We start from the raw sequence: 27,000 nt of genomic DNA on the forward strand, positions 1-27,000 counted from the left end.
CATTGCTAGTAGGGATGGGAGACTTCTTGTCCTTTAAAGACACTCTGGATATGTCAACACTGCAAAGAAACCCTGCAGCAGCAAGTCTCAGGCATGGGTCAATTGACTGGGGCGCGCGTTAAGGGGCCAAAATGATCAGTGTAGACATTCCCACCCACTGCTATTTTCAGCCCTGTAGCATGAGCCCCACAAGCCTGAGTCCTTTGACGCGGGCTCTGAGACCCAATGCCACGGGGGGTTGGGGCTGTGTAGACGTACCTGCTGTGTATTGGCGAGATGACCCCAGTACCTTCTTGGCAACGCAACCATGAGAGGGAGATGGGGAGGCCTCCTCCCAACCCACAAAGCTTTGCAGGGGCCACTTCCAGCTTGGCCCGTGGCACCACCCTGAGTGAATTTGAAGATCATGGCCAGAAGCACCTTTCACGTCTATAATTATTGTTGCCTCAACGCTCTTTTGCAAAGATCAGTTCTGTTCTGCTTCCTCATCCTTTGGGAGAGGCAGACAGACCAGATGCTCCAGTTCTCATGGCTGCTCTGCACAACTCTAGTTGGAGCCTACCCTGACAACAGGGGATTCCCCCAGCAGGGGAACCTTCAGGTAGCCTAGAGATGCCACAGCAGTTCCTGAGAATTAGTGCGACTGTGGCCAGAGAAGAGAGGGCCATATTCCCTGCACTTCTGACAAGGACTTGTCTGACCTCGGGCCGAGTCACGTAACCTGGGTGTCTCAGTTTTCCCACCTGTGACGAGGTCACAACGGTGAGCTCACGGAGGTGTTGTGAGGACTAATCAGGCCACGTTTGTACAGCTGACGGAGGAGGGAGAGGCTTGAAGAAGTGGTAAGTGTTAGGGGAACCGAACTGGCCCCTCTCTAGGCACCACTTATCACCTCTTGTTGAGGCAATGAAACAAGATCCTGATGATCAGTTCAGAGCTTTGCTGTGTGGCTGACAGAGGACCAGCTAGACCCTAAATGGGGTGAGGAAAATCAGAATGGTTTATTTCACACCATGGTTTTTGTTCCTTCGAGCCACTGGAAGGACCTGGCCTAGAGCAGCGAACTTGCCAAGAAGACTCCATCTCTGAACCTGTTAGTGGCTGGCATGGCTCATCAGCGCTCTCTCAAGTCACCCACCAGCCTCCTTCTGCATCTCTGAAAAGCTGCTCATCAACTGTGTTTCAAAGGGAAACGCGAGCAAGCGAGATACTAAATATTGATTCCCCTCTTGAGAGTCTCTGCCATTTACTCATTTAGAAAAGAAACATTCAATCTGTTTGGGGCAAGGGAAGGAAAAGAAGAAAAATATCTGTTTAGCTGAGAGCAGCCTTGGAACCTGTTCAAACATTTTTCAGTGAAATTGACACTATCTTACCCCTTCACAGAGGGCAATTAACAAAACAAACACAGACAAAGCTTGGGAACTGCGACTACAGGATTTCCAAGTGGAAGACAGCGTAATAATGCCCAGTAACTGAAAGCCATTGGGCCTAAGAATAAGTAGAAAGGAATAGAAAAAGAGGGGACGTGTGTAGAGAATCATAGAAAATGTGATGAGCATGGCCAACAGTTGAACTCCCTGTATTAATTTTCCTGGACAGAATGATGACGCTGTCCATGATTCTTCACCAGCACATTGTAATATGGAGGGTCTCTCTGCAGGACCACGGCCCTGACAATAATGGAGTCATACATGCATCAGTGACCCACTCATCCTTCAGACGCGACTCCTCCACAAATGTCTGGCTGTGGCCGCTTGCGTTTGCTTCCCATTCTGGCCTGACACCCACACCCCTTTTTTGTTTTATACAAAAGCACAGATAAATTCATCCTCAACAGAGATAATTTGCTATTGACAACAGGGTGCTCAAGGTGCATGGCTCACACTGTCTGCTTGAAAGCAGCATGTCAACACGATGTTAAACATAGGGGTTTGCACCTTTCAGAATATTGCCCTTAGATTACAAGCTATATTTGCCCAGTCCCATTTTCTGTCTAAATCAGTTAGGTCTTGCAATGCTGAGCAGTGCAATGTCTAAATACTTGTAAAAATCTGGGCCTAATTCCTTAATTGTTCCCCAGTCAAATCCACATGTAGCAGAGAATTCTAACCCCCGCCCCCCCAAAGGCAGGTTAATAACGCATCCCACCCTGAGTCCCTTGGTCACACCCTTCAGCAAGTCCCATCCCAATGAACACTTTGCTGACATACCCTCCTCTGACAGGACTGGCGAACATCCTCTAGCTCCTCTTCCTTGTCTTCCAGCTCCTTCTGGTGCATCTGCTTCATTCGTTCTATTTCCATTTCCAGCCGCATGTGGAGCTGAGGAGGCCCAAGACAAAGAGCTCTAGATAAGCCGGGGGAATTGTTACAAGCACTTCCCCAGTTTACTGACCGGGAAGGAAATTGCAGCACTTTTCCCTTGAAGATTTAAGAAGGATGCCAGGTGGGCAGCTCAGGCAGCGCAGACGCATGGGAGGGGCACAACTACCTATCACATCTCAGATCCCAGACCTCACTGCCAGGGGGACTTTGAATGACAGAAACTGCCAGGAGCTCAGCGTTTCCAAGCAGAAAGCTGCTGAAGTTACCACCTGCATCCTGTCAGCCTTTCACCGTGATGTGCGGCTATCACCTTGCAAGACTCAGCCATAACGATGCAAAACACCTGTTACCCATCAATTGAATGGGTTTCTGAGCCTAAGGCTTGATAATGAAACAACTGAATCATATTAAAATAGTTAAACAAGGAGAAGAATCAATAAACTGAACATTGAGTTTCTATAAGGTGAGAGGCTGCAGAAGACCCTAACAATCAATCTCAGATTGGGGAGCTGAATACTTGTTCTGCGCTTCTCAGGGTAGCTGGAGACCATGGCACTGATCTTGGACCTACTGGATAGAATAGCATCAGGAGGAGATGTTACCTGTTCCAGCTGCTCAACAGCATTTGCATGTCGGCTCAGTTCTTTTTGCTGTTCAGCTGCACTGGACTCAAGCTCCCAAAGCTTCTTCCTTAGGGTAGCCACAGTATCCTCGTCCCAGGCCTCCGGTGAGGTGAGCTCCTGCACTCGGGTGGCCAGCACTGCAATTCGCTGATTCAGATTAGAAGTTTCCAGGTCCTTTTGCTGTGCCGGGGGGGAAGAAAGTTCACAAATGTAGAGGGTCAGAGTAGGCCCGTTAGCCCCATTAGCAATGCGGCCATCTGCTTTCCCAAGAAAACAACCTCCCCAGGGCTTGATTGAGAAACCAGAACTGGTCAGAACATGTTGCGGGCGAGTGGATAATTTAAATTAAAATGTGAAAAAATAGCTTTCAACCTGACTTGTTATGAGCCTGTCAAAACTTCCCTTTCAGTGATACACAGCAAAGGAGGATACTGGGAAGGGAAGAGGCATTCTCGCTCTCATGCAGCATCTAAACAACCTTAATGATAGCTGTTAACCTTACTTTTGCAATCTGCTACAGATACCCTGGGGATTCAACTTCCAGGACACAGTGGCCCCAGCTAGGGATGGGAGGTGGACTCTGAACTTATCTGATGCAGCAGTCACTCAATGAAAATAACTACACCTTTACCTCGATATAACACTGTCCTTGGGAGCCAAAAAATCTTACAGCGTTATAGGTGAAACCGTGTTATATTGAACTTGCTTTGATCCACTGGAGTGCGCAGCCCCACCCCCCAGAGCATTGCTTTACCGTGTTATATCCAAATTGGTGTTATATCGGGTGGCGTTATATCGAGGTAGTGGTGTATCACTTCTTCAGACTGCTCCATTGGCCCCCAGTCATTGCAGGATCTACTTCTTGTTTTAAGACACCCTCCATGAACCCACACACCTAACTCGGACCAGCTCATCTGAGCAGTCGTGTTGTCTCTTTTTCTCTACTCCTCTCTAGCTCCCTCCGCCCACCCACCACTGACCTCTTCTCTTACTCTCACATGAGGTCACTGTTGTGGGTGTGACAGCACCTTCCTAGCAGCTCCTGCCATCTGGTGCTAACTTCTCTCCATTGCTGGCCCTGCATCTCATTTCGGCTCTCCACTGAAGCATGCCCTCTCTCCTTTGCCTAGTTCTCTTAATTCCCACCTTCCTCTGCTGCTCTCTGTTCTCTAACTGTCATTGCAGTTCTCAGCTCTGTAAGGATTTTTGGGACATGAGGGCTATGAAAGTTGCTTTAACAAAATAAAGCTGTGTTGCATTATCACAAGCTTTGATGGACCTGCCTCATTGATTAACTGGCATTCTGAATACCCTCATTTACTGCAAAATTTTCCCAGCAGCTATCGTATCTCTGAGATTCCAGAATAAGAGCTACGGCGTATCAACAAACACTATCAATACTCTTGACTAACGCTAGAGATCTTTTTAGAGAGACCCCTATGCTGAATCTGCTAAGAAAAAGATTAGAGCTCCCATCAGCTCCCTCCCCACTGTACGTCCCTTTCCTCCTGGCCGGTTAAGGGCTAAGATCATGAACCAGGTGGTGGCCAGTCTCTGTTTGGCATGGCAAGCCAGGAGCTGCAGAGAAGCTAGAGACAAAAAGGATATTCTCCTGGAACTGAATGCAGAGCGGCTTGTGGAACTGGCTGTAACTGACAGACGTTTCAGCTGGGGGCAAGTCTGCGTGGGACTTACGGGGAAGCAGCAGTGGCTGGGCAGGAAGCCAGGGCAGAGGAGCCCCAGTGAGTCTGGCCTGGGGAACTGCAAGCTGCTATTTGCTTGAACAGACTGGAGAGGGTACTCCAGGCAGTAGTGCTGAAGAGCTTTGAAGAGCCATCAGTTGGATGGCCCCCAGGACCCAAACAGGAAACACTATCACTCCCTTTGAACTTTGTCTATGCCTCTTACCTAAGGTATCTGCAACCTTCCCCTTTTCTGTCAGCCCGAGCAAAATACCCTTCCCTTAGCCATGTGCCTGAGTGGTTATTGGGACCCACCAAGGGTAGCGTCTACAAGGTCTCGCTGCTGAAGCACCTACAGGGCGTGCCTGCAAGTCAGGGTACACCTGGCACCCTAGGGGCCTGGAGTCCTCCATTACTGAGCAGCCCCAGTAGTTACACCCCATTCCTAGTAAACAAGGGCAACTTCAGTTTGAAAATACCCTTCTTCTGCTTCTCTCTTTACACCAACAGGGACTGATTTAACAGTCGGCTGCTCCCATTCTACACAGTCTTCGAACTCAGAGTTACGCCCGCATAAAACTGGAACAGTGACGTGCTGATTCTGGTCCCAAGATCATTCCCACTATGCGTTGGGGCCTCAATCCTGCCGCTTGTTACAGACAGACTTATGGACAGACCCCGAACCCTGGGCAAAGCTCTATTTACTTCAGTGGGTTTCTGTGTAGCGTTTGGGTTCCTTGTCTTTCAGAGGAGCCTGATCTGGGAGAGCCCTATGCATCCTGCTATGTGCTAGAAGAAATCACAGAATAAAGATGTCTCTAGCAGAGTGATTGGTGTCTAACTATCATGACTGTAATTACAATTAGAAGAGCTTTGCTGGAAGATGCCAGTTCTCCAGAGCAGCCATACAAGCAAGGGCAAAGTGGGATATTTTCCTCTTACCTCTAACCTCTGCTGAAGTTTACCCAGCTCCCATCTGATGGTGGTGTTCTCCTGGGTCACTTTTTCACGAAGGCTCTTTTCAAACACCGACTCTCCCAAGGCCTGGGCTAGCTGCATGTCAAACCTGCCACGTGTGACACATCCGCATTACTGCTCTACGGACAACAGCCCGGATGGGAACACAACTACAAGTGAGCATTAGCAGGGGAACAGCTCCAAAGGAGAGGGCAAGACAGTGGCAATTAGCATCCACTTGGCCTTGGACTTGCCAAGTGCTTCCGAGCTGAACTCAACTCATCGGGGGCCACATAATAGATCTAGAATCTGCAGAGTGTTGCTGTCATTTGGTGAACTGTTAATTACTCCATTTAAGTGCTGGCCTCGTGAAATTGAAGGCTCCTGAGCAGCAGCTCTGCACATTTAGCCCTTTGCACATACACACCTAAAGCAGCACTCAGCAAAGAGCAGAACATTAACAAGAGCTTAAAGTGGCCATTACTAATGTGAAATACTTTAAACCACTCAGCCACGCAGAGTAAGCCTGTGCATGGAGTCTGCCCTGAACACACACAACATTGCAGGCAGTTCAGAGATCAGCCTCTTGCGCTGACCCTAGGACTCTGCCCTACCCTCTCCGCGCTACGAACCTTGTGATTTCAGAGCAGTAATTAGGTGATTAAACTTTCTTGACTTGTTAGTAGATATGGGTCTGACCCAAACCCCTCAGATCTAAACTCGGGATCTGAGCTCCATGGAGATAGTAAAATGAAGGATACTGGCAATTAAATGTTTTGAAAAAACACAGAGGGAGCCAATAATGCAGCCAAAGTACATCATCTTTTTCTCTGTGCTGTGATGCAGAAGCCTCAGTCTTGGTCTCTCACTTCCTTGGGAGGAGGCAGCGCCCCACTTCCTTCACAAACACCTCTTTGGCCAAACAATAAGTAGCAGCACTAAAGCGTTTTGCACCCATTTCTTGGCTAGAACATGGTGGCAGTGGTGCGAGAGTTGGAACATGGGCTCCAGGGCTTCCTTCATCCCACTCAAGGACATACAGTATTTTGCTCCCAGCATGGGGGACTTACACTGTCAGGGGCAAACCCAGGGATCATCACTAATGGTAGATCTTTAATACATGCAGATCCTGGCCCTGCCTCTGAAACGCAAATTCTATTTGCTGCATCTCAAGGAAGTAGTCACCACCTTTGAGGAAAGGGTGCCCATCCTGCCTCACCTTCTCCATGTCCTTTAAAATGCAGTACGCAGCTCTCTGAAATTTTCCTTACAGAACAACGTTTATAATGGAAATGTGTTATAGTTACACAGCAACAGAATGTATTGCCTGGCACAATGTCCAACATTCAAAGCAGGTGAAAATAAAGAGCCCCACCAGGAATGTCAGCCTCCAAAAGAAAAAACAGTGTTTGAGGCCTACTTTAGGATTCACAATTGGCGTGCTAAATGCTATAGGGTTGTTGCCTGGTGCCCTTTAATGGAGATAGTATTTAAACTCTGGGTATCAGAGGAGTCACAGCAGCAGCCTCTGCCTTCCCTGGGGGTTCCCTTAAGATGTTCCTGATTTCGTGTGACTAGCAGTCTTTGGCTATAAATGAACTTATATGTTGTCGTCTCATTAGTATTCGTCTCAGAAAAGACAATGCCTGCCTCACTGGGGAAACAGCTGTCCTATTTTCAGAGATCAAAGTCACTCTTGCTTGGAAGGCTTTTTGTGTGAGGGCGTCTTGCTGTCCATTATCGACTTCTTAGGCTCCATCCGCATTTTTAGTGGCTGGATGGCTGGTCTTGCTTCTGCTTAACAGCGATTCCTCTGGGAGCTGACCCCAGAATATAGATCAGAGAGCTGGGGTCCCCAAGAAGGGACAAGTGGTAGGCTGTTGAAATGTTCTGATCTCCTCAGGTTGTTGGCTAGTGCTGAGGTTGCTGGGAAGGTCTTGATCTCAGGATCTGGTTCAAAGCCCCCCCACACACACACACACTTTCTTATTGCTTCAGTGGAGAAAACCATTGCACCCTGAGAAATGGGGTCTCCTGTTCCCTCTAGCGGCTGGCTGGGTACACCCTGTCTGGCTGCTGAGAGGGAAGGGTCTGGATTGTGTGTGTGCTCACAGCACAGGGCTGGGGAAGCAGACACTAGTCCCCAAATGAAGGGCTAATCTTTCCAACAGCAAACACAGTCAGAGAAGTTTAAAACAATGGTATAATTTAGTGCTTCTTCCAGGCTGGTGCAGCACTGGAAAAGGAAATGTGGGACAACTGACAGACAGGGAAGTGATGGTTCCAAAGGCCATGGACACAATATGTTTCTAACCCTGCAGAATCACTTGGGGAGAAGCTTTTTGGGGCACCTTCGGGCACTGTGGAGCTCAAGGGGATAAGGTAACTCTAGGCCGGCTCTAAAGCCAGAGCTGCCTCTGATGGCAGACCCCAAAGCTAGATCCCCACAATCTTACTTTTTCTGTTTCTTCTCCAGTTCATGATTGCGGCTCTGCAGACTTTCCATCAGGACCCGTGTGTCCTCCAGATCACAGGCCAAGTGTTTGCACTTCCTCTTCATCTGCTGTGCCACCTTCTTGGCACCCTCGTAGGTGCTCTGCACCTCACCGAGCTGCAGGGCAAACAACAATGAGAAATATCAAGCTGAAATTTCTGCTCAGTGATAACCGGGGGGTGAAATTCACCATTTAGGGGATTCCCAACATGGAACCTGCCTAAGGCCTCAGTCCATCCGAGAGAGAGAGAAGCCTGAACCAAATACCTCAGTCCAAAAGCACCCAGGCTTTGGGGCAAGTTTGGATCCCTGCTCTGAACTTTGCAGCCAGCTCACCAACCTCTAAGATGGGCTGAACCTGAACCCCAGGACAAAACACCCTCTAGATTTGGTGAGAAATTCAGAGCTGAAGCGGAACTTTGCAGCTCAGACCTACTTCTCCTGGCAAAGCTCTCCCAGGCTGAAATGCATCCTGTGCAGACACCCAGCTTAAGGGCTACCTAGGGGCCATTTAAATCCACCAAGGCCAAGTCACCACTTCCCTGTAGGCTGAAGCGGGACTTATGTGGTGCAAGGCCTTGTGCTAGGGCTCTATCTAGGGACGCATTTCACTGTCCAGAGGTCCCTTTTCCAGCAGCAGTGGTTGAGAATGATTTAACCCTTGCTACTCTGTGTCTATCAGGGTGAGTTCAGGATGGCATAAATGCCCGTTTGGACCCAGTCCCCTCATGTCTGCGATATTTAAGAACACTGAATCCCATCTTTGATGTGAAAGGGGGCCTTTTAACTTACTAACGTGGAAAAACGTTTCTGCTAAGGGTCCGCATTGGGCTTGGGAAGAAGAGAAACCCAGAGCACTCACGAATGAAGAAGTGGAGTCATTAAAGAATAACTTTAAATAAGCAAAATGTTGAGTTAATGAAGCCTGTAATTCTGAACTAAGTATCTGAAAGCAAATGGGCTGTTTTCTTTCACCCTAGCTCCTTAGAATGAGTAGCAATATTATAACTTTTTAATGTACCGTGAAGGTATTTATTTCTTCATTTTGCTCCTAATGGCAAGTGAGCTGATTTTCTAATCTCCTGTAAAGAGAGACCCACACTCTCAAAATGCCTCTGTGGCATTGTGAGCTCTTCCTAGAGCTAACATCTGCCCATGAGGCCTATGGCAACAAATACCCCTTGATCAAACATTGGAGAGGTGTGGGCTTGGTTTTTAATGTAGTTTAATGTAGCTTAGCACGTCAAATGTCATTCCAGTTTCTAAGAAGATGTGGAGATTAAATGTATCAGCTCCTTGATGCTGCTCGAGACATGCGGAGGCTTGGTCATGGCTCAGGGCTGCATGAAGGAGAGAACTCTAGTTCCATCGCCCCAGGACATTGCCATGTTCAGGTTTCAATTCTTTGCTTTACTTTTTGATCAGCACAAGCCAAAACATACAAAAGTGGACAGTGACTTTGGTTGCCTCCATTTTGGGGTGCTCCACTTGAGACACGGTCCAGGCTGTCTCCCACCCCCAGGGCCTTCTCGGTGCTTCAAGACAAGCACCCACAAAATGGGACAAGCACCCACAAAATGACCTGTCGTTTTTTAAAACCGGGGCCACATTTTCCCAACACAAGCGGCACTCACTGGGAATTTAAGGCCCTGCAGGTGTGTACATGCATCTTTTTATGCATATTCACACATGTGACCCAGGCTGAATTCTGATGTATTCTTGTGTAAATGCAGCTTAACAAAATGGCTTTGTTTTTTTCTCAGATTAACAAAGACTTGGTAATTTTTCTCAGGTGGCAAGAGTGTGGCTGGGGAGACATTATTACACATCTAAGAGCACAATCCTACAAACCCTTACTGACAAAAGAAATCCTTGCGCATGCAACTAGCCCCAAGGGGTTAGATAGGCACAGAGGTGGCCCCAAAGCTCTCAAACCAATTCTAGAGGCTGTGTCAACCCCCATCGCTAGTGGCAATGGTTTTACCATGACAACAGATTTCTTCGAGCTCAGGACATTCAGGATGTGAACCTTCTCTCTCCCCTACCCCATCCGAGCAGCTCCCCACTCACGTACACAACAGAACAGGAACAGCGCTGACCTCTCAGCACTTACCTTTTGCTCCAGCTCTTTCCTACAGTTCAGGTCAGATTCCAGCCTCTCTTCAAGCTGTGCAAGGCGTTTTCTGAGAAACGTGATTTCCGTCTGAGCACAGTCAAATCGCATCTGCCACTCCTCGTCTGTAACCAGAAAGCATGCCCAGGTAGCAGCCTGGAACCAGGCAGCAAGCACTCTAAGAAAGCTAATTCCATTTTGACATGAGTGAAGGGTTGTATTCAACAAGTCAGCTAGCCAAATGCACCACCCCCAAGACAGTCTGAGAACGCTGGCCGACGCAGGTGCACTGCGCAGTGCTGACCCGTCAAGGACATAGAAACATCTCTCTCCTGGAGTTCATGTGGCTCACTGAACTCTCCAGGTATGCGACCCTGCAGTTAAACACCTGTCAAGTGACTCAGGCTTGGGCTACAAGGCTGGTCCATGGCGGTGTAGACATTCGGGCTCAGGTTGGAGCCCTAGCTCTGGGACCCTTCCCCATCGCAGGGTCCCTGAGCCTGTGCTCCAGCCTGAGCCCCCACCTCTACACCACAATTTTACAGCCCTGCGAGCCCGAGTCAGCAGACACGGGCCAGCTGCGGGTGTTTATTGCGGTGTAGGTAGACTCTAGGGAGCTAAGCCTTCCCCATCCAGCAACCTCAACTGTGCCCTCGCCTCGTCACAAGTGATGTGCCTGTCTGTAAAACCCTCCGGTTTAAATACTCCTGACACTTCTGGAGCGTGGAGTCTCCAGGGCAGCAAAGAGAAGCACCAACGGCTACTTGGGCCGACACACTCGGTCTCCATCCTCGCTCGTCCTGCATTCCGAAGCCGAGGCAGCAGTGACGGGAGAGAGGAGATGTCACTCCCGTAGCAGCAGTGACGGGAGAGAGGAGATGTCACTCCCGAGCTATGTCAGACTGGGCAATCCAGAGTGACAGATGGCGGCAAATATGCAACTGGGTTAAAGGTGGTTGGTGGCAAAGTCCTGAAACTCCCAACAACCAGACAGATGCAAATGGGGTAAAACTGACAGGACACTGGGGCCCCCATTCAGACGTGGGTTACAGAGGTGCCATCCCCCTGAACACAAGAGGGGTGCAGCCATTTACACCCGGTCTGAGGTTGTCTCTGAAGCACATCACTGTTCTTGGCAGTTAGTGCTCCCTACCTCCAGCAGCGCCACTTATCCCAATTTCACGCAACTGAATTTGCTGCTGAGCTTTTTCCAGCTGCTTTTCCACGGACTCCAATTTCTTCTGCACTTGGTCGTATTTACTCTGAAAGGAAGAAGTGGGTCAGCTGCAAGCAAACTGCACAGACCAAATGGAACCCAAACTGTCTTCCCCAGCACAGCCACACTTCCAGCTGTGACCCTGACAGGAAAGGTCCCACTAGTGCCCGCTTTTCCACTGTCTCTGGCTCCATCAGAAATAAGAGATTCCAGCCCTGGCAGCTGGACTCACACTGTCAACAGTGAGTGAAACCAAGTATGAAACTGAAATAAATAATAATGAGATCATATGCACTCATACCTAGTGCCTTTCCTCCAGGATTTCCAAGAGTTTCACAGACAAGGGCAAGTGCTGTCTTCAAGTTACAGGTGGGGAGCACGAGCCACAGAGAGGAGAAGTGACTTGACCAAGGTCCCAGTGAGTTAGTGGCAGAGATGCATACAAAACTCAGATCTCCTTCCTCTCAGGCCGTGCTCACACTAGGCCACTGGGCGGCTGCCCAAAGAAGTGAAGGTTCCCAATGTTTCTCACACGTCTCAGTACCCAATGGCTGGTACTGTGTTTGCCCTGGTAACCAGCCCCCAGAGTGCACTTCCCCATTAGCGCAGACTTGAGCCCCATGGCTGGGCACTCTCGGCACAGACACAGTGAAAGGGGGCCGCGCTGCTCAGTGCTGGAGGTGCGTGCTGGGCTGCCCTCAGCCAGGAGCTGCTCTGTCTGGGGAGAGCACAAACATGCCACCTTGGCCATGGCCAAGCTCTTCAAGCCTGACACTCACCTGCAGTTCTTTTATCTCTCGTAACCCCCGGAGACGCTCGGCCCGTTCACCGTCTAGGACCTGGCAGGCCGCTTCGCCTTTGAACCGCTCGTCCGAGAGTTCGGTCGTCAAGTCTAAGATCTGGGGGAGCATAACACAAAGTGAAGTCTGAGCTGGCCGAGCACATCAGCCCTCTTCTAGGGGAAGACAACCGAGGCACCTTGATTGGAACAAACATCGCTTTGGTCCCTCTCTGCCTACTAACGGAGCCGGGGCTGAACTGGCTCTATCTGGGCAGCTGAACATGCTCAGTGTCTGAGGCTGGGGCTGCACAACTGACACGAGGAAGACGAGCTACTGACATGTACTAACAGCTGGTTTGGTTTCTGAAGCTGCCCCATCCTGCCCCACTCTGCAGACAGGATCAATGCACAGTATTGACTGACTCTCATTCTCCTCCTTGAAACATGCTCGTTACCTCTCTGGACGCCTGGCTAGACCCTAAGGCTGCCTTGCGCGAACAAGCTGGAAAGTGCAGCAGCTGGAATTGTCTGAGTGCAGAAGCTCCCTGCGGTAATATTCATTTGTTTGTTTGCTGTACCACCTGATGCCTCTTTTATTTGCTCATGCTCAGGACTCTGCTGACTGCACTAGGTTATTTTTTCACCTTCTCTTGTCCTGAAAGACGCAGTAACAGTTCAGTCTATCCTCCCACACACCCATACAAACCCACTGGGTCAAGCCCAGTTAATCCAACCTGCACTTTAGCGCCTTGGTCTCATGTTCTTAGCTCTCTTCCAGTCCCCCAGTTAGTTGTACTGCTGACTATGTTATTTACATACAATGATTATTACAGGTGGGGCTGGGAACACCACATATTACTGTTGCCAGACACTTCCCTTCACAACTGTTTTCAGTTGCTTATAACTTTGCCAAACTACAACTGTTTGAGCTGAAATTTTCTATGCCATGTATCTGCCTCACGCTGAATTTTACTGGAATTTTTCAGCCAAAACAGTTCAGCCATTTCCAAGAACAAAGCTGGGCAAATATGTTTTGCCCACGTTAAAAAAAAAATTGGCAACCTTCTCTTTGAGAAGCTCTAGCATCCCCATACTTTGAAGCAGTGATGCGAAATTTGGCAGGTGGATGGATCTTGTGTCAGGGAGGTGCTTTTGGCTATTCCTGTGGGAAAAGTAGGGGAAGGACAAGGAGAGACAGATCTGACAAGGATCTGGGTGTGGAGGGAGAACTGGGACTAGGCCTGGTGAGGAGAGGAGAATGGGACTGGGATGACCATCCAGGGATGCGGAAGAGATGGGACAGGTACAGGTTGGAGGGGATGGGGCAGAAGGGTCAAGCTTGGTGAAAGTGAGTAGAAGAGTCTGTGCCCACAAGAGCACATTCCCTTTTGCAACCTGAATCCGAGATCCCTAAGTCTCACCATCCCTCTGCCATCAGCAAATATCTGTGAAACCCAATGGCAAAATGTCCCATTCCCTCTAGTGCTGGTCCACATAGAGGATGACAACTTACTACTGCTAACGCTTACTCTGTTAGTTCAAATGGCAGAGGTCTGTATGGAGGAGCTGATGGTTCCAACCCAGCTGATGATCCACATGGGTGCCAACATGATGCCACCTGATGGAATTTTTATTTTTTCAGTTTGTTTTTTAAACCTAGAAAATTGCAACCTTAATAATGTCCTTTTAATGTAGACTTATGTTTGCAACTAGTTATTTATATTACAGTAACCCCTAAAATGTGCACAGTCCTATGCAGACAGAAAAAGAACGTACCAATTGCAAAAACAGAAAAAAAGCAGGTGCAAGGGATATGGCATACAACCAATGTGATTGGTTTAATGACTGGCACATGGCCCATTAGTTCCACAACTTTTGTGTGCATTTGTGTGTGTGTGTTTGTGTGTGTATACGCCCATGAATGTTCCCAAAAGCCATTAATGACTAAATCAACACAGGGTGGATGGTTGTGATCAACAATCCAATTCACCACCAAGGGGAAGGGAGGAAGGGAAGGAGCAGTCGATAAAGGATTTTCCACCATGAAATGCAATTGGCTTCTCTTCCTGGGGATTGTAGAGAAGAGAGGAAAGCATTGGCCAAGGCTCCGGTCTGAGCCTCCTCTGCTTTGCTCCTTGTGGCTGTATTTCACACCCTTTGCACAGGCACTAGAGGAAAAGGTCCTGCTTCTACAAAACAAGGTGCCATAAATTGGGCATCTCCTCTCTACTCCACACAAATGCCACTTTGGAGCAATTAATTCATTAACATGATAATTACACTGGTGCAAGCCTGGGGACAGCAAACTTGTGCCAGCCTCCAAACAAAACCTTCAGCCTGTTCCTTGGGGATCTGTGCAAATGACAGAAAAACATCTCTGCCGAGAGAGCTAAATCATTCTTTGCTGCTCACATGAACACGTTGTCATCCCCGGAGTGAACACGCATTATTTGCCTGATCAATTTACCAGTTTACTGACGCATCCTTAGCCTCTGAGCATTTGCAATACACTTCATTACAGTGTTATGTGCGTGCCCATGCGCACACACTCTGTGACCTCAATTCCGAGCCCCACTCCAGTTGGTAGGAGCCAGGATGAAACCCTGGCTCCACTGAAGTCAATGGTCAAACTCTAACTGACTTCAGTGGAGCCAGGTTTCTCCCAGACCTCGCTCCCCTGCTGGAGCAGAGCCATGTAGCTGACTCTTATGTAACACCCCTCTCCCCTGCAAAGGGTCATGCCAGGAATTCTGCCAGGAAGAGGAGGACAGGCTGGAGGACACTGTGCTCTGCTTATCCCCCAGCTGGCCTTTGGGGCCACAGCCAGATAGGCCTCATATAGAGCAGTTCTGGGGCTCAACCAGCTCCAACTGCAAACGACACCCTCCCTTCCGCCCCTTGAGCTGTGCCCAGTGGATACTGAGGACAGCTGAGGACTGAGGCTACACATGGTCATGAGTTACACACTGGAAAGCAACTAACTGCTGCAGCAATATATTTTCATGCAATTTGCCCATTGCGGAAACCATCTGACATCAACTGGGTGCTGCGATTAGGGTTAATCAGGTTTCCACACTGCTCTCACTGCTCAGACTGACCAGGGTTCAATTCCAGTTGAAATAATCAGCATGTGGCTACAGGAATAAGACATTAACTGAGAGTTTGATCTCCCCTTTCTGCAAGGTCTGTCTGACCAGGATCTGGCCCTGCAATCAGACCTGGCTGGCTGGTTCCCCTGGAGGCAGCTGGAAGGCTCCAGAAGTAGAAGTTCCAAACAGATCATTGACTCTTACAAACTGCCCAGAAAATCAGAAAAGATGGAAACTTGCAGGCATAGAACCGGTTTCCTTTCCCTATTTCAAGCCTCCTGGACAACCTTTCAAGGCACTTTACACTTTGCAGGAGGGCTGTACAAGCTGCTCCAGCAGCGGAACAAGTGTAGCTTCGGGAAGTGAATTCAATCTGTGACAACGTAGGATCCATAGATAGGCGGCTCAGCGACCTGGCGAATAGCAAGGGCCAGGTGTTTATTCATCTCACATACTCCCAATGTGGAGCCAAGTCTGGGACCAGAGTGCAGACTCCTACCTACTGCCCAAGCCAAGCCCTGTTTTGTCCTCAGTCCATCTCCCAGCCCCTTCTTTCTGAAGCAGAATAACCCTGCCCCCAGCTGCTGTCTCCAGAATCCTGATATCTGCTCCAATGCTTCCGCCTTTTAACATCCCCAGCTCACAACGGGGTCACACTCTGTGCCCACAGATTGGTGGGCTATTTTACTGCCTGCCTCCTCCTCTCCTTGTTAGCATTTGTTCCATTAAACTAAGCTACTTCTGGTATCTGCAGACATAGGCACTGGAACTGGGGGTGCTGCCACAGCCCCTGGCTTGAAGTGGTTTCCATCATATCCAGGGTTTGGTTCAATGGCGCTCAGCACCCCCACAACACAAACTGTTCCAGCCCTGCTGTCTGCAGAGGTTGCTGAGACTGCAGTCTGGAGAGTGAGATGAGAACGTGTTACATTTGTGTACAATTTCTAGTCTGATCAGAGTCCTTGTCAGGAGGCTGGATTCCACCCGTGAGGCCATTTCTCAGCCCCCGAATACCCTGTGTCTTTGGTGAGCTGTGACCCTAGGGGACTGCTGCCACCTCCTCACTACTCTTCACTTTGGTGGCGTAGCTGTTACCCTACTCCTTGCTGCCAGACTATGAGGTTGCAAACCAGTGGGGGGTCTGTGTGGGGGGAACAGGGGGAAGACAAAGGGGCTGGAGCCAGAGATGTGTGAGCACCAGAGCAGACACGAGAGGAAATGCGAACAGAGCATTCAGTGCTGAGAAGTAGATCTGTGATGGCATTTATTAAAGGGGCGTCAAAGTGGCCCAGGATGAAGCTGTTTTTGAGACACTGGCCCTATGATCTCGATGATACCGGAGAACTCTGTTAACACTGGTCATGCTCACTGTGTCGGCCCCTGGGGCTCCCGCAGCACACGGCCCATCCCTCTTACATGAACTGGTTACCTGCTAGTTACTTCTAATCCCTTGGTCTGTCAGCTGGCATCAGTACCAGTACCTCAAAATAACAGGGACCAGTTAAAATTGCTCAGCAGCCAAAATAATGGCAGGCAGCGTACAACGATTCTTCCATCTGCTAGGAGAGAAAACACCCATCCCCACTCAGATATCCTAATAGGGAACAGCAAAAGCTGCCGGCTTCCCAAATGGCCCATTTCATGCACCTGACCTGATAAAATTAATCAGTGGGTAATTTTCTTGGTAGATTAAATATAAAATCAACTCTTCAAGGATTGTTAACCCATGTTCAAAAATGACAACATGAGCGTTTTCAGAGCCCAGCTCTCCTGGTCGGGCTGGAGAGGAGTACGGGAGAGAGGAGATGGATGTGGACGGGCATCCAGTGTTCTCTCTAACCAATCTGCAAGGTACTGACAGGGAGACAACTGGCACGAGCCCAGACGTGTTTAATACACCAGCAGGTTTTAGACTTGTCTGACTCCTCACATAGCCAGTACAATTCAGCTTCAGTCTTTTGGGACACACTTTAATTTGCAACTGTGATCTAATAAAACCGTATAGGAAAGAGGCACAAAGAGTTAATTTGTCAGGGTTTACCTTGCTTTCCAACAGTTCTGTGTTCTGCCGAAGTTCACTACGTGACTGCTCTGATTTTTCGAGCTTTCGTCTTAGTGCTGCAAGCTCCTCCTAAATAAAATTGCCAAACACAAACTTAGAGTTCTAGCCTCCTTTGTTTATTTATAAACCTAGCTTTTCTGTTAAAAATAAGTGGGAGAGACATAATTACCTTATTAAGAAAATTTACTGGGCAAGTTTAAGGGCTGATCGCTGTTAATTGCTTGGAATGTGGTTTCTGACACTAATTTAAATGGCGGGAACATCAGCTTTGGTGTATGCACAGCACACATTTAATTAGAAAGAAGCAAACCTCAGATGCTTTGGATGAGCATCCAAGTGCCTGAATGCTGCTAATATAATAAATATTCTTGAAACCCTGGCCAGCTATCAGGCGGGAGCAGCTGCGAAGAGACACACACACACACACACACACACACACACACACACACACACACACACGAGATCCCAGCCTTTCCTCTTGTAAGGCAGGTTAACTATACTGCAAGAAGAGCTTTGCCTGGCAGTATCTTGACCATTTGACGTCCGATGCTGAACAGAACCAGAGTGTGCAAAGACATGGTTAAATGCAGACACCAAAGGGCAGCAGGGCCTTTTGGACCCTCCAACAAGTTTTGAGGGATAAGCAAAGGCTTGGGTCAGTTTTCATTTTATCTGACCCAGCTGACACATCCCTAGTTCAAACCCAGTAAGGGAGGAGAAGGAACAGCCAAAGCCAAGGAAGATATGCTGAGGGCTTAGCACAAGCCACGAACTGTGAGAAAGATGGAAAGCTGGTTTTACTGGGGCAGCGAGTACCGGTTGAAAGAGACTCACTGGGCCAAATGGAGCTATGGTTGCAGCAGGCATCATTCCACGGACATCAGAGAGCAGAGCCTGGTCTGTCAGGGGTGAATGTGGCCTGCTAGCCCTGTTCATCACTGCAGAGCCCAGTGTTTGGCAGCCAGAAATCAGCTGCTGAAAGTGGTCCCTCCATGGCCTAGGTGGTCTGCTTACCAGAAGGCCAATATTCCAGTGGTTCCTCAGGAGCCTTTGGAGTTGGAAAGAGCATGGGGGGTGGGGTCCCAGGAAAGTACATTTTCATGGGATGGAGTCTGGGCTCCATGTTAGACTGTTTAGGGCCCCTGGAAAAGGACCTCCATGAATGTGGTGCATGGAAAAGTCCCCCTCTTTAACGGCCCCTTCTCCAGACAAGGTGAGAGCTGCTTCCCACTTCTCCATTCGGATATGGGAGAGAGGGGCCTGTTCCGGAACTTTATATCTGGACCCTCCCACGTCCCAGTGATGGGGCCATGTCTAAACCAGGGCTAAAAGGGGCCTCTTGTCCAGAACCAGGACTGGGTCCAGTGCTCGTATTTGCACCCAAAAGCTGGTCTTGCCTTTGTAATGGGCTTGAATTTAATTTCACAGACCAACTTGTCACCTGTGTGTTTTGATTTATTCTAAGCAGAGGTTCAGATTCCCACTTTCCCCATGTGTCCCTGAAAAGCCTTATTCTTATTTCTGTACCTCTGCTTCTCGGACAAGCTAAAAACACACTACACGGCTCACACAGTGCAGAACTGGAAACAGGATTTAAAAATTGGGTATGACCAACACAATGTGTCTTTCTTCTGGCAGTAAAACCGACTTCCTGTCTGGCTAGCGTGCTGAGCATCCCATTTGGTGTCTTTGCTCTACTGTTACATACGTCTTTGACCCGGAGCTGGTCTTCCACTATGTTCACACTAAGCAATGGCCGAACACAGCTCATCAGCTGCCACCATGGCCAGTCCTTCACCACGTGGAACACCGCCAGATTCTTCTGGATGCACCGAATGGCTAAGCGCTGAATCTGAAATTAGAGCATCAAAAACAATGGCACTCTTCCAGCAATGACATCAGTCTCACTACATTATAGCGAGAGATGAGCAAGAGTTCCAGATGAGTGCCAGCACAGAGCACTTCACCAGAATCAAAACAGGGCATGGGAATGTGCTGCTTCCAGCAGAGACAAGGCCAAAGATGTTACCAACTAACATCAACACGTGGCTTTGGGAATGGATCGTTCATTTCCCAAGCTGCACAGAATTGCATTGCTTGACTTCAGAAAGTCAGTACACATGGCCCTGAGCTGTGGTTTGACTGCCCTGTGCCTAATTGCTCAGTTATGTTTCATTTGGCTTTGCAAGATTTAGCTTGAAAATTAGAATGTACAAATTAAAATGACTCCTGCAAACTGTTTAAATGTAGTGAGCTGTGTTTCTGTGTGCACATGCGTTTCGAGAGGCTGTTATTAACGTTACCCAAGACCCAGGAATTCTGAAATATCAGGGCCAGCGCGGGATACCCTACTCGCACTAAGCAGCTACGCCAGGAACTGCCCCGCAGTTTCCCTGGGCCTGCTCACGGTGCCATTCAACAGGAGTACGGGGCTCATAGGATGGCCTATGATGAATGGGCAGACATTTGTTCCATCTCCTATTCAATACGATCACTTCAGGCTTTTCCAGGTGTATTGACAATGTCCTGCCTGGGGAACTGAGGCCTCTCTCCTGCCCAGGGTGACCTAGGGCAACAGGAGAGAAAACAGGAACGCCCAGCCCCTTCGTGCAGCAGCAGAGCCACGGGTCACCTCCGGCCCAGCTGGCTTCTCCCAAAGAAGTGGGCGACCCCTGTCGCATCGCCGAGGCAATGAGCACAGGAAGGCAGTTACCTTTAATCTCTTGAATTTCTGGCGGGAGAGGAAGCCCTTGCAAGCTGCCTGGAGCAGAATCATGTTCTGGGATATCAGCTTCTCCCGCTGCTTCTCCAGCCTGGAGACTACGCCCGGCTTCAGGAAAACCTGGGGGCAACGGATGGAAATCAATCACCACTGGAAATGTGGCCTCTCACCAGCATTTGTCCAGAAGGAAATAAGAGCTGCTCTTTTAACCGTGGCTTAGTGACCACCCCTGCTAAAGCCAAAAGGCCATATTCTGGCTTCTGATCCCTGCCTGCCAGCCTTCCGCTGAGATCAGCAGGAGCCCCACACGCGTGTCTCCAGACTCTGGCCCTATGTCTGTAACAATTAATGGTCCATATATGGAGGGCGGGAAGAGTCCCCCCTCTGCCCAGGGCTGCTGTGCCATGGCACTGCCATCATTGTCCCCCCAGCACAAGGGGAGAGCGGCAGCAGTGAACCCCTCAGAACTGAGCATGCTGTAGCCGTGCTCATGTCCTGATGGCCCCCCGGACCCAGCAAATCCTCGCCCCAGATGGATGCTGTCTGAAGGAAGCACAAGCTATGCTTTTTTCAGTAATTAAGAAAGAGTGCCCATCCCCACCCCGCCTCGAGACACTATTCTTGCTCTCTCCAGACACAGCATCTCCACCACTGTCACTAGGGCAGTGAACCTGCCCTCCCAACTCTGGCTCCGGGAGCCTGAATGGACCCCATTGTATTCAACTTGCAGTTCACTCACTGCTTCTACTGTTTACTCCGCCCTCTCTTTTAGGGGTGCCCTAACTCCTATTCAAAGCTGCGTGTTGTTGAGACATTGACCGTGGATCTTTGGTCATTACCTACTTTATGGGCAGATGTCATTGGACTCTCTGTTGCAAAATGCATTTGCAATAGTGTATGCACGAAGTGGTAACATAGGAAGACACATACCAACATAGGTCAGGAAGGAACAAAATAAACGATGTCATTTACTTTACCTGCGCTTGTTACAAACATGCCTCAAACAACATAGATTGTGCTGATGTACTTGTATTTTGAAAGATCAATAGAAGGCTAAATTCAGAGATCCTGTTCCACCCCTGAGTCAAGCAAAACGCTCAGTGCTTTGACCAATATGATTTAAATACTCCATATTACCCTTTTTATATTGAAAACAAATTATTAAAATAAAACTATATTTATAATTGAAATCTATATTTTAAAAGAACCAAAACGGTATCAGAGAGCATTTCCAAGAAAACTGGCTTTCCTGAGATAATTCTATGATTGCTTCACCCCTATTTGATTGTCTCATTAATGGCTATATTAACTTCACAATCCAGTACAAAATCAATGTTCAGAGTGATGACAATACTAACTCCTGTATAACAAGATTTGACTGGTGCTGCTGTCATGCTATTGATAAAATAAGAGGGATTCATAGAAGAGATAATTGCAAACTATTGTATGCAGGATGAAAGAAAGTTATTCTGCTCCCTAGAATAATTCAGTGACTTCTTTTTTTCTCTATAGCATCCCCGAGAGAGGCAGCAGTGTATATATAATTAATTTCTCTTTGCAATTAGCTTTAAGTTTGAACGTGTTACTGTGGCAACTATTCATCTGGAAATGTCCTGCTTGTAGGATCTTAATGGCTTGATGTATAGATCACATCGGGTAACATTTTCAGAAGTGACTGAGTGAGTTAGGAGCTTAAGTCTCATTGATTTCCATCGGGACTTAGGCTCCTAGGTTACAACATGGAAGCAAGAAAAATGTCTTTCACTGTATTAGGTCACTAGGGGATAGGTTCCAAATCTAAAGTGCTCCTGGTCACAAGCCTGGATTTTACACAGTTACGACACAAGGACTGTGGACAACATACCTGACTGTGTCCCACTGCTACACTTTTCTTTTCCAGATCAAGTACCTGGAAGAGCTCTTCTATTGCCTGCAGAGAAAGAGCACATTAAGGACTGGACTGGTGAATTCATTGATCACAGAGACCTGGTTTGACTTGTATTGAAACAACAAGGGAATTTGTATATACTATACTCTTCAGGCCGAATCAGACCTGAGTTACCCTCCACTAAAACTGACAGAGAGCTGCCATTTATAACAGACCTACAGTGTAGTGCTGAAGGGAGGGGGGTGGCCAGATTAATGGTGTAGTCTTACAGGGCGCACGGTTTTGGTGCATAAGCACTAGAGGACAACCACAGTGTCCCTCATGAGGGATGCTGAGCACCCACAATTCCTTCTGAAATCTAGGGGTGCTTAGCTCCTTTTCGGATTGCCCCAAAAGGATGGGCTCCCTCCTGCTCACCACAACGCAAACAGGTGTTTTGCCTTTGATTCAGGGGAGAGCAGAATCAACTCCTTAGTGGTGTGAGCCTGGAGATGCTCAGAGCCCATCAGGACTGGTCCTTAGAAGTGAAGATCTGAATGTTCCCCATCAAAGTACAGCACAACTGCACATAAGAGAAAGCGAGACCCAGAACTACAGCCCACTCTCGCCCTGGGCGACTTGAAATGATTCCGTTAGACGCACCCCTGCCCCACCGTGCAAATACCAAAGAGGGAATCCTTCCGTAGGTCTCCGGTAAGGATGCATTTTAAACAAGCCTTTATTTTAAAAGTGAATCTGTCAGAAAAATAATGGTTAGTTCTTTGCAAAAAAAAAAAAAAAGCCTGATGGTCTCACAGCGACTTAGCAGATGGATTTCATGCCCTTACCCCTGCTGGGCTTTGGCTTCACTTGCAAAACGTTTATCAAAATCTTTCCAAAGCAATGCAAGCCAGAAACAACCCCAGTACGCAGTGCACAAGGTACATGCCCTCTCCTTTCTCATTCCCTTGCAGCTATGGCTCTGCTGTGGAATCACAACCATGCTGTGCCTCCGCAGTATAATGCATCAAACAATACGTCTCTGTCCCGGTAAAAAATAAGCAGTTTGTTTTTAGGCGTTTTTACTCCCCATGTCTGCTCACATTACTTATTAATCATGAGGTACAAGAATTAGAAGAGCAGTAACTGAACTTATTTTAGGTTTAGGGCTTCCACTATGAAAATCATAAACACAGCTTGTTGGAGAATTTTTACAAATCCAAGCTAGTCTTGTCGAAGAGAAGACTGCGTCTCATTACAGATGAAATGTATAGAAATGAATGCCATGCAAAGCTTGGTGGGCTGGGATTTCAGGAAAAGCTCCCCCCACCTCCCATTTCCATTCAGTTTGGGGTTTAAACAAATCCCAAACCTCAATGCAGAACACAGCCCAACCAACTGAGTTTTGTATGATTGCACCCCAGAACTCAAAGGGTTGATTTTCAGCTGTGATGGCCAACCTGGGCTCCCAGTGACTTCTAATGGATTTATGACTATTTCTAATAAAAAGGGCCAAGTTTGCTCAGGCTCAAGTACTTTAACAAATCCTACAGTGAACCTAGCTCACGATTTGGGTTTGTAACAAACCCTCAACCCAGGAGGCTTCAGTGGTTTGGAATTTGGTTGTGAAAATGTAATTTGAATCCAGTAAGAACATGCTAGTGTGTCTCATGAGTTCTGAAAACATCCCAGTAACGGGGCACCCACAGGCCACTATTTCTGTACTGCCTTCTGTGATGGGCAGTCAGGAGATGAGGGATGTAGCTGAGTACTTTATACTTCTTTTTAATCAGAAACCCTTCCAATATGGATGTTCCCTAAAAAGTGAAAGAAAGGCCCCCAACACTGTTCACAAAGGGCCGTTATAGATGGGCTTTCCTGGATCGTGTCTCTGAGTTCCTTTGACATGAAATGAGAATTGATAACTGATTCCACTTCCACTTCCCGGACAGCAGAAAGACCAAAGCAAGAAAGGCGCCTCTGAAGCTGACTTCTATAATACTGAGGCAAGGTAAGACGAGGCCACTCAGCAGCCTCGGAGGGAGAGAGCTATTTGAAAATATCAGGGGATGGAGTTCTGCACTGTCTTAAAAGGTGTCTTCAGGTTTTTGTTGCTTTCTGCAGTACAAAGAGGCTCCTTGACATGCTGGCAATTGGAAAATATGACATAATCTTCAGAGAGAAAGCAGGAGGACTTTCAGAGGCTAGATTGACAGCTTTTAATTATAGTCTTTAGAAGAGCGCACAAAGGCCACTTATCTCTTTGTTTACCGAAAGCCTACACATTTAGGAAGAGCTACAGGGAGTCTGAGGAGACAGCTCCATATTTCTCACAAATCCCATAAAAGGAGGAGGATGGAGGATTTTCTGGATAGTGCAGATCACAGCACCACTCAATAATACCCATGTTCACGTATTAGCAAAAGCATGGAACTCAGAAGCTCTGGTCTTTGAGTCAAGATAATAAACTAGTGAAAAACAAAGGGCCAGGAAAACATAGTGCACATCCTGATGAGGATGAATATGATCTACAAGAAGGGCTGCTTGAAAACCCCAGACCTCGGGGAGTTTTTACTATAAAACCTCCAGTAAAACAACGTTCCATATCAAACCTTCCCAGAATAGTCCCCTTCCTTGTTTAAATTCAGACAGGCACCCCTCTGTCACTACGGACACAGTTGTATGAGAAATATTGAAAAGCCACAGCAATATATGTGACCTCTCTGGAGCGTTCCATAGCCTTCTAGTATACGGGGGGGGGGGGGGCATTAAAAACTGGTTGAAGACAAAACAACATCTCTGAGAATCTGGTTCCCAAATTATAAAAAATACAGAAGTCACACCTTTGGCTCACTCCTTTGAAATGATCTGCAATCTGCAAGATCACAGAACAAAGCCAAGGTTTCATCAGTCATTCATGAAAACGTCAAAAGCCTATAAAAATGGCTATTGATTTAATTCAGGCACCATTATAACATTCTGAACTGAATTGAATCCAGCAGTAAAGTTATTTTAAAAGAACAAGAAGAGCAGAGCGGGAGTATAGAGGCTCAAGCAGCTGAGGGCCTCAGGAGTTTCCAACCTGTAATCATTCTGTGACTGCGCAGTCTCTCGTTCAGGTTGTGAGCAGAAGAGAGTATTGAAAGATCTGCCAGAGTGCTTATTGGAGAACTACGAGAGAACAAAAACTTTTTATGCTGGGTTTATCTTGGGTGGAAGTTGCTCTTTGTCTATAGATCTCTCCATATTTTACTCGAGTCTTCTAGGGTTTAATTGACAATGAAAATACTCACACGGATTTCAGTGGACATGGGATCAGAACCTGACTTGCATAGACAGGACAAAACATATCTTTCTATTAGGAGCAGAAATCATCCTTCAGAGATACAAGTGACCTTGAATTGAAACCATGAGCAGCAGAAAAACCTGCCAATGGACATGGGAACCAGAGAACCCACCGAGGTCAAAGGTTGAATCCGAACTGCTAATTTCCTTGAGGCACTACCAGAAGTCAATACAATTTGTGCTGCTAAATTACATAGGCAATTTTGAAAATCCCACCCAACATCCATGATGACATCACTAGTTAATCCTAACACCTTCCTGCAGGTACTGCTCAGTATTTCAAAGAGCTTTCACAATTGTTACAGATATAAAAGGCTGGTTAATTCTCAGTGATGCCCTTTGCCTTCAGCCATAACATATCCTGTATTTTCAATACCTCTTCTCTAGCATAGCTGGCAAAAAATATTATCTTGCATCACTGAAGATTTCATATCAGTACTTAACTGACACTTCGTCTGAGGCCTTGCAGATTTTCGTGGGACTACTATATAGGCCATCATTTTTCATTCACATATAAAAAATGAGAGCATCTTATCGACCTAGCATGCATGTGAGTGCTCACATGGGCCTGTATGTGTGTGAGATCCTATATTTGTTAAGTCAACATGTCAAAGTCTAACAAATCCATTCCAGCGTGGAGTTTTGTTGAAATCTGCATTGCTGTTATCTGTGTAATAAAAGCAAGCTCCCAGCCCAGAGAGAAGACTGAACACATTTGCAAGTACAGCTGAAAGGCTCAAAAGCCAGGAGAGAAATAACAAGAACCCCAAATAGACTCTTTTTTCAACCTTGTGAATGAATGTTTGCAGCTGGGAATGCTGCATGAGAGTGGATCTGGCTGCAGGTCACTCCCTCCCCAGCAACACACTGGGTAATCCACGCACCTTATTCTCATCTGGTATTTCATATGCTGATGTGTATTTCTTCATCACTGGCTGAGCCAGCACCTGGAAGCGGCGGCGGAACTGAGTCAGCACCATGCGATCCACGTAACCTGGGAGAGACGGAAAGGAGTAGGGTACAGATTTCAGAGAGGGGTGCTGCACCTTAGCTAATCAGTGAATCAGAATGGGGGCGATTCCATCAATCTCTACGGAAAACAAAAAACTGGGAGCAAATTCTCCTCCTCCTGGGCTGACAGGCTACGCTGGGGTGATTGGTGGAGAACAACACAACTAACTTTCTGTTTTACAAAAAGCCTTCCAAAAAGCGGGAGGGAGGGAGCACAGGGGAGAACATGCCAGTGCAAGGGATTGAAATGGTAGGAGAGAATGCAAGGCCTGGGGATGCTCGCCATGAAGCAAGGCTGGGTGACAAGAAGGGCCATGGGCTTGCAAGCAAGTTATGTTACCTCGTCACCACGACCTCTCAATGGAGTGACAGCGAGGATTGCTCACCTTCTATCTAGAGCTGGATAGGCCTTATTGTCCATTTAAATAGGTAGTGACAACCTTACTGCCAGCTACTAAAGAGACCTGTATGGCCCCTATTGCTGGGGCATCTCTGCACTCACAATCTATCTGTGAGGTGGGAAAGTATGATGCTTATCCTCCTTTTACAGGGAAATTGAGGCACAGAGAATATAAGTGGTTTCCCCAAAGTCACAGAGAAAGCCTTTGACAGAGCAGGGAAATAGCCCTGGGTCTCCGGAGTGCCAGGTCGGTGCCCTAAACACTGGGTCATCCTTCCTCCTTAGTGCACACAAGCTGTAGCCCTGGAAAG

At 47.8% G+C, this 27,000-nt stretch overlaps 1 protein-coding gene across 4 annotated transcripts in view; it reads right to left on the reverse strand.

Annotated features, from left to right (window-relative positions):
- The window catches only part of MYO18B (myosin XVIIIB), a 186,517-nt gene that overhangs the window by 78,730 nt on the left and 80,787 nt on the right, over nucleotides 1-27,000 (reverse strand). For all 4 annotated transcript variants that reach the window (XM_039505043.1, XM_039505045.1, XM_039505044.1 and 1 more), the window contains 12 exons: nucleotides 26,163-26,272; nucleotides 21,931-21,996; nucleotides 20,058-20,186; nucleotides 19,053-19,196; nucleotides 17,324-17,413; nucleotides 12,192-12,311; nucleotides 11,350-11,458; nucleotides 10,197-10,321; nucleotides 8,046-8,200; nucleotides 5,575-5,698; nucleotides 2,930-3,130; nucleotides 2,214-2,324 (listed from right to left, as the gene is read on the reverse strand). In XM_039505043.1, coding sequence (XP_039360977.1) covers nucleotides 2,214-2,324; nucleotides 2,930-3,130; nucleotides 5,575-5,698; nucleotides 8,046-8,200; nucleotides 10,197-10,321; nucleotides 11,350-11,458; nucleotides 12,192-12,311; nucleotides 17,324-17,413; nucleotides 19,053-19,196; nucleotides 20,058-20,186; nucleotides 21,931-21,996; nucleotides 26,163-26,272 — 1,484 coding nt within the window. The remainder of the gene's footprint in view (nucleotides 1-2,213; nucleotides 2,325-2,929; nucleotides 3,131-5,574; nucleotides 5,699-8,045; nucleotides 8,201-10,196; nucleotides 10,322-11,349; nucleotides 11,459-12,191; nucleotides 12,312-17,323; nucleotides 17,414-19,052; nucleotides 19,197-20,057; nucleotides 20,187-21,930; nucleotides 21,997-26,162; nucleotides 26,273-27,000) is intronic.

This window comes from Mauremys reevesii, linkage group 18 (assembly GCF_016161935.1).
Source record: "Mauremys reevesii isolate NIE-2019 linkage group 18, ASM1616193v1, whole genome shotgun sequence".
Taxonomy (NCBI): domain Eukaryota; kingdom Metazoa; phylum Chordata; order Testudines; family Geoemydidae; genus Mauremys; species Mauremys reevesii.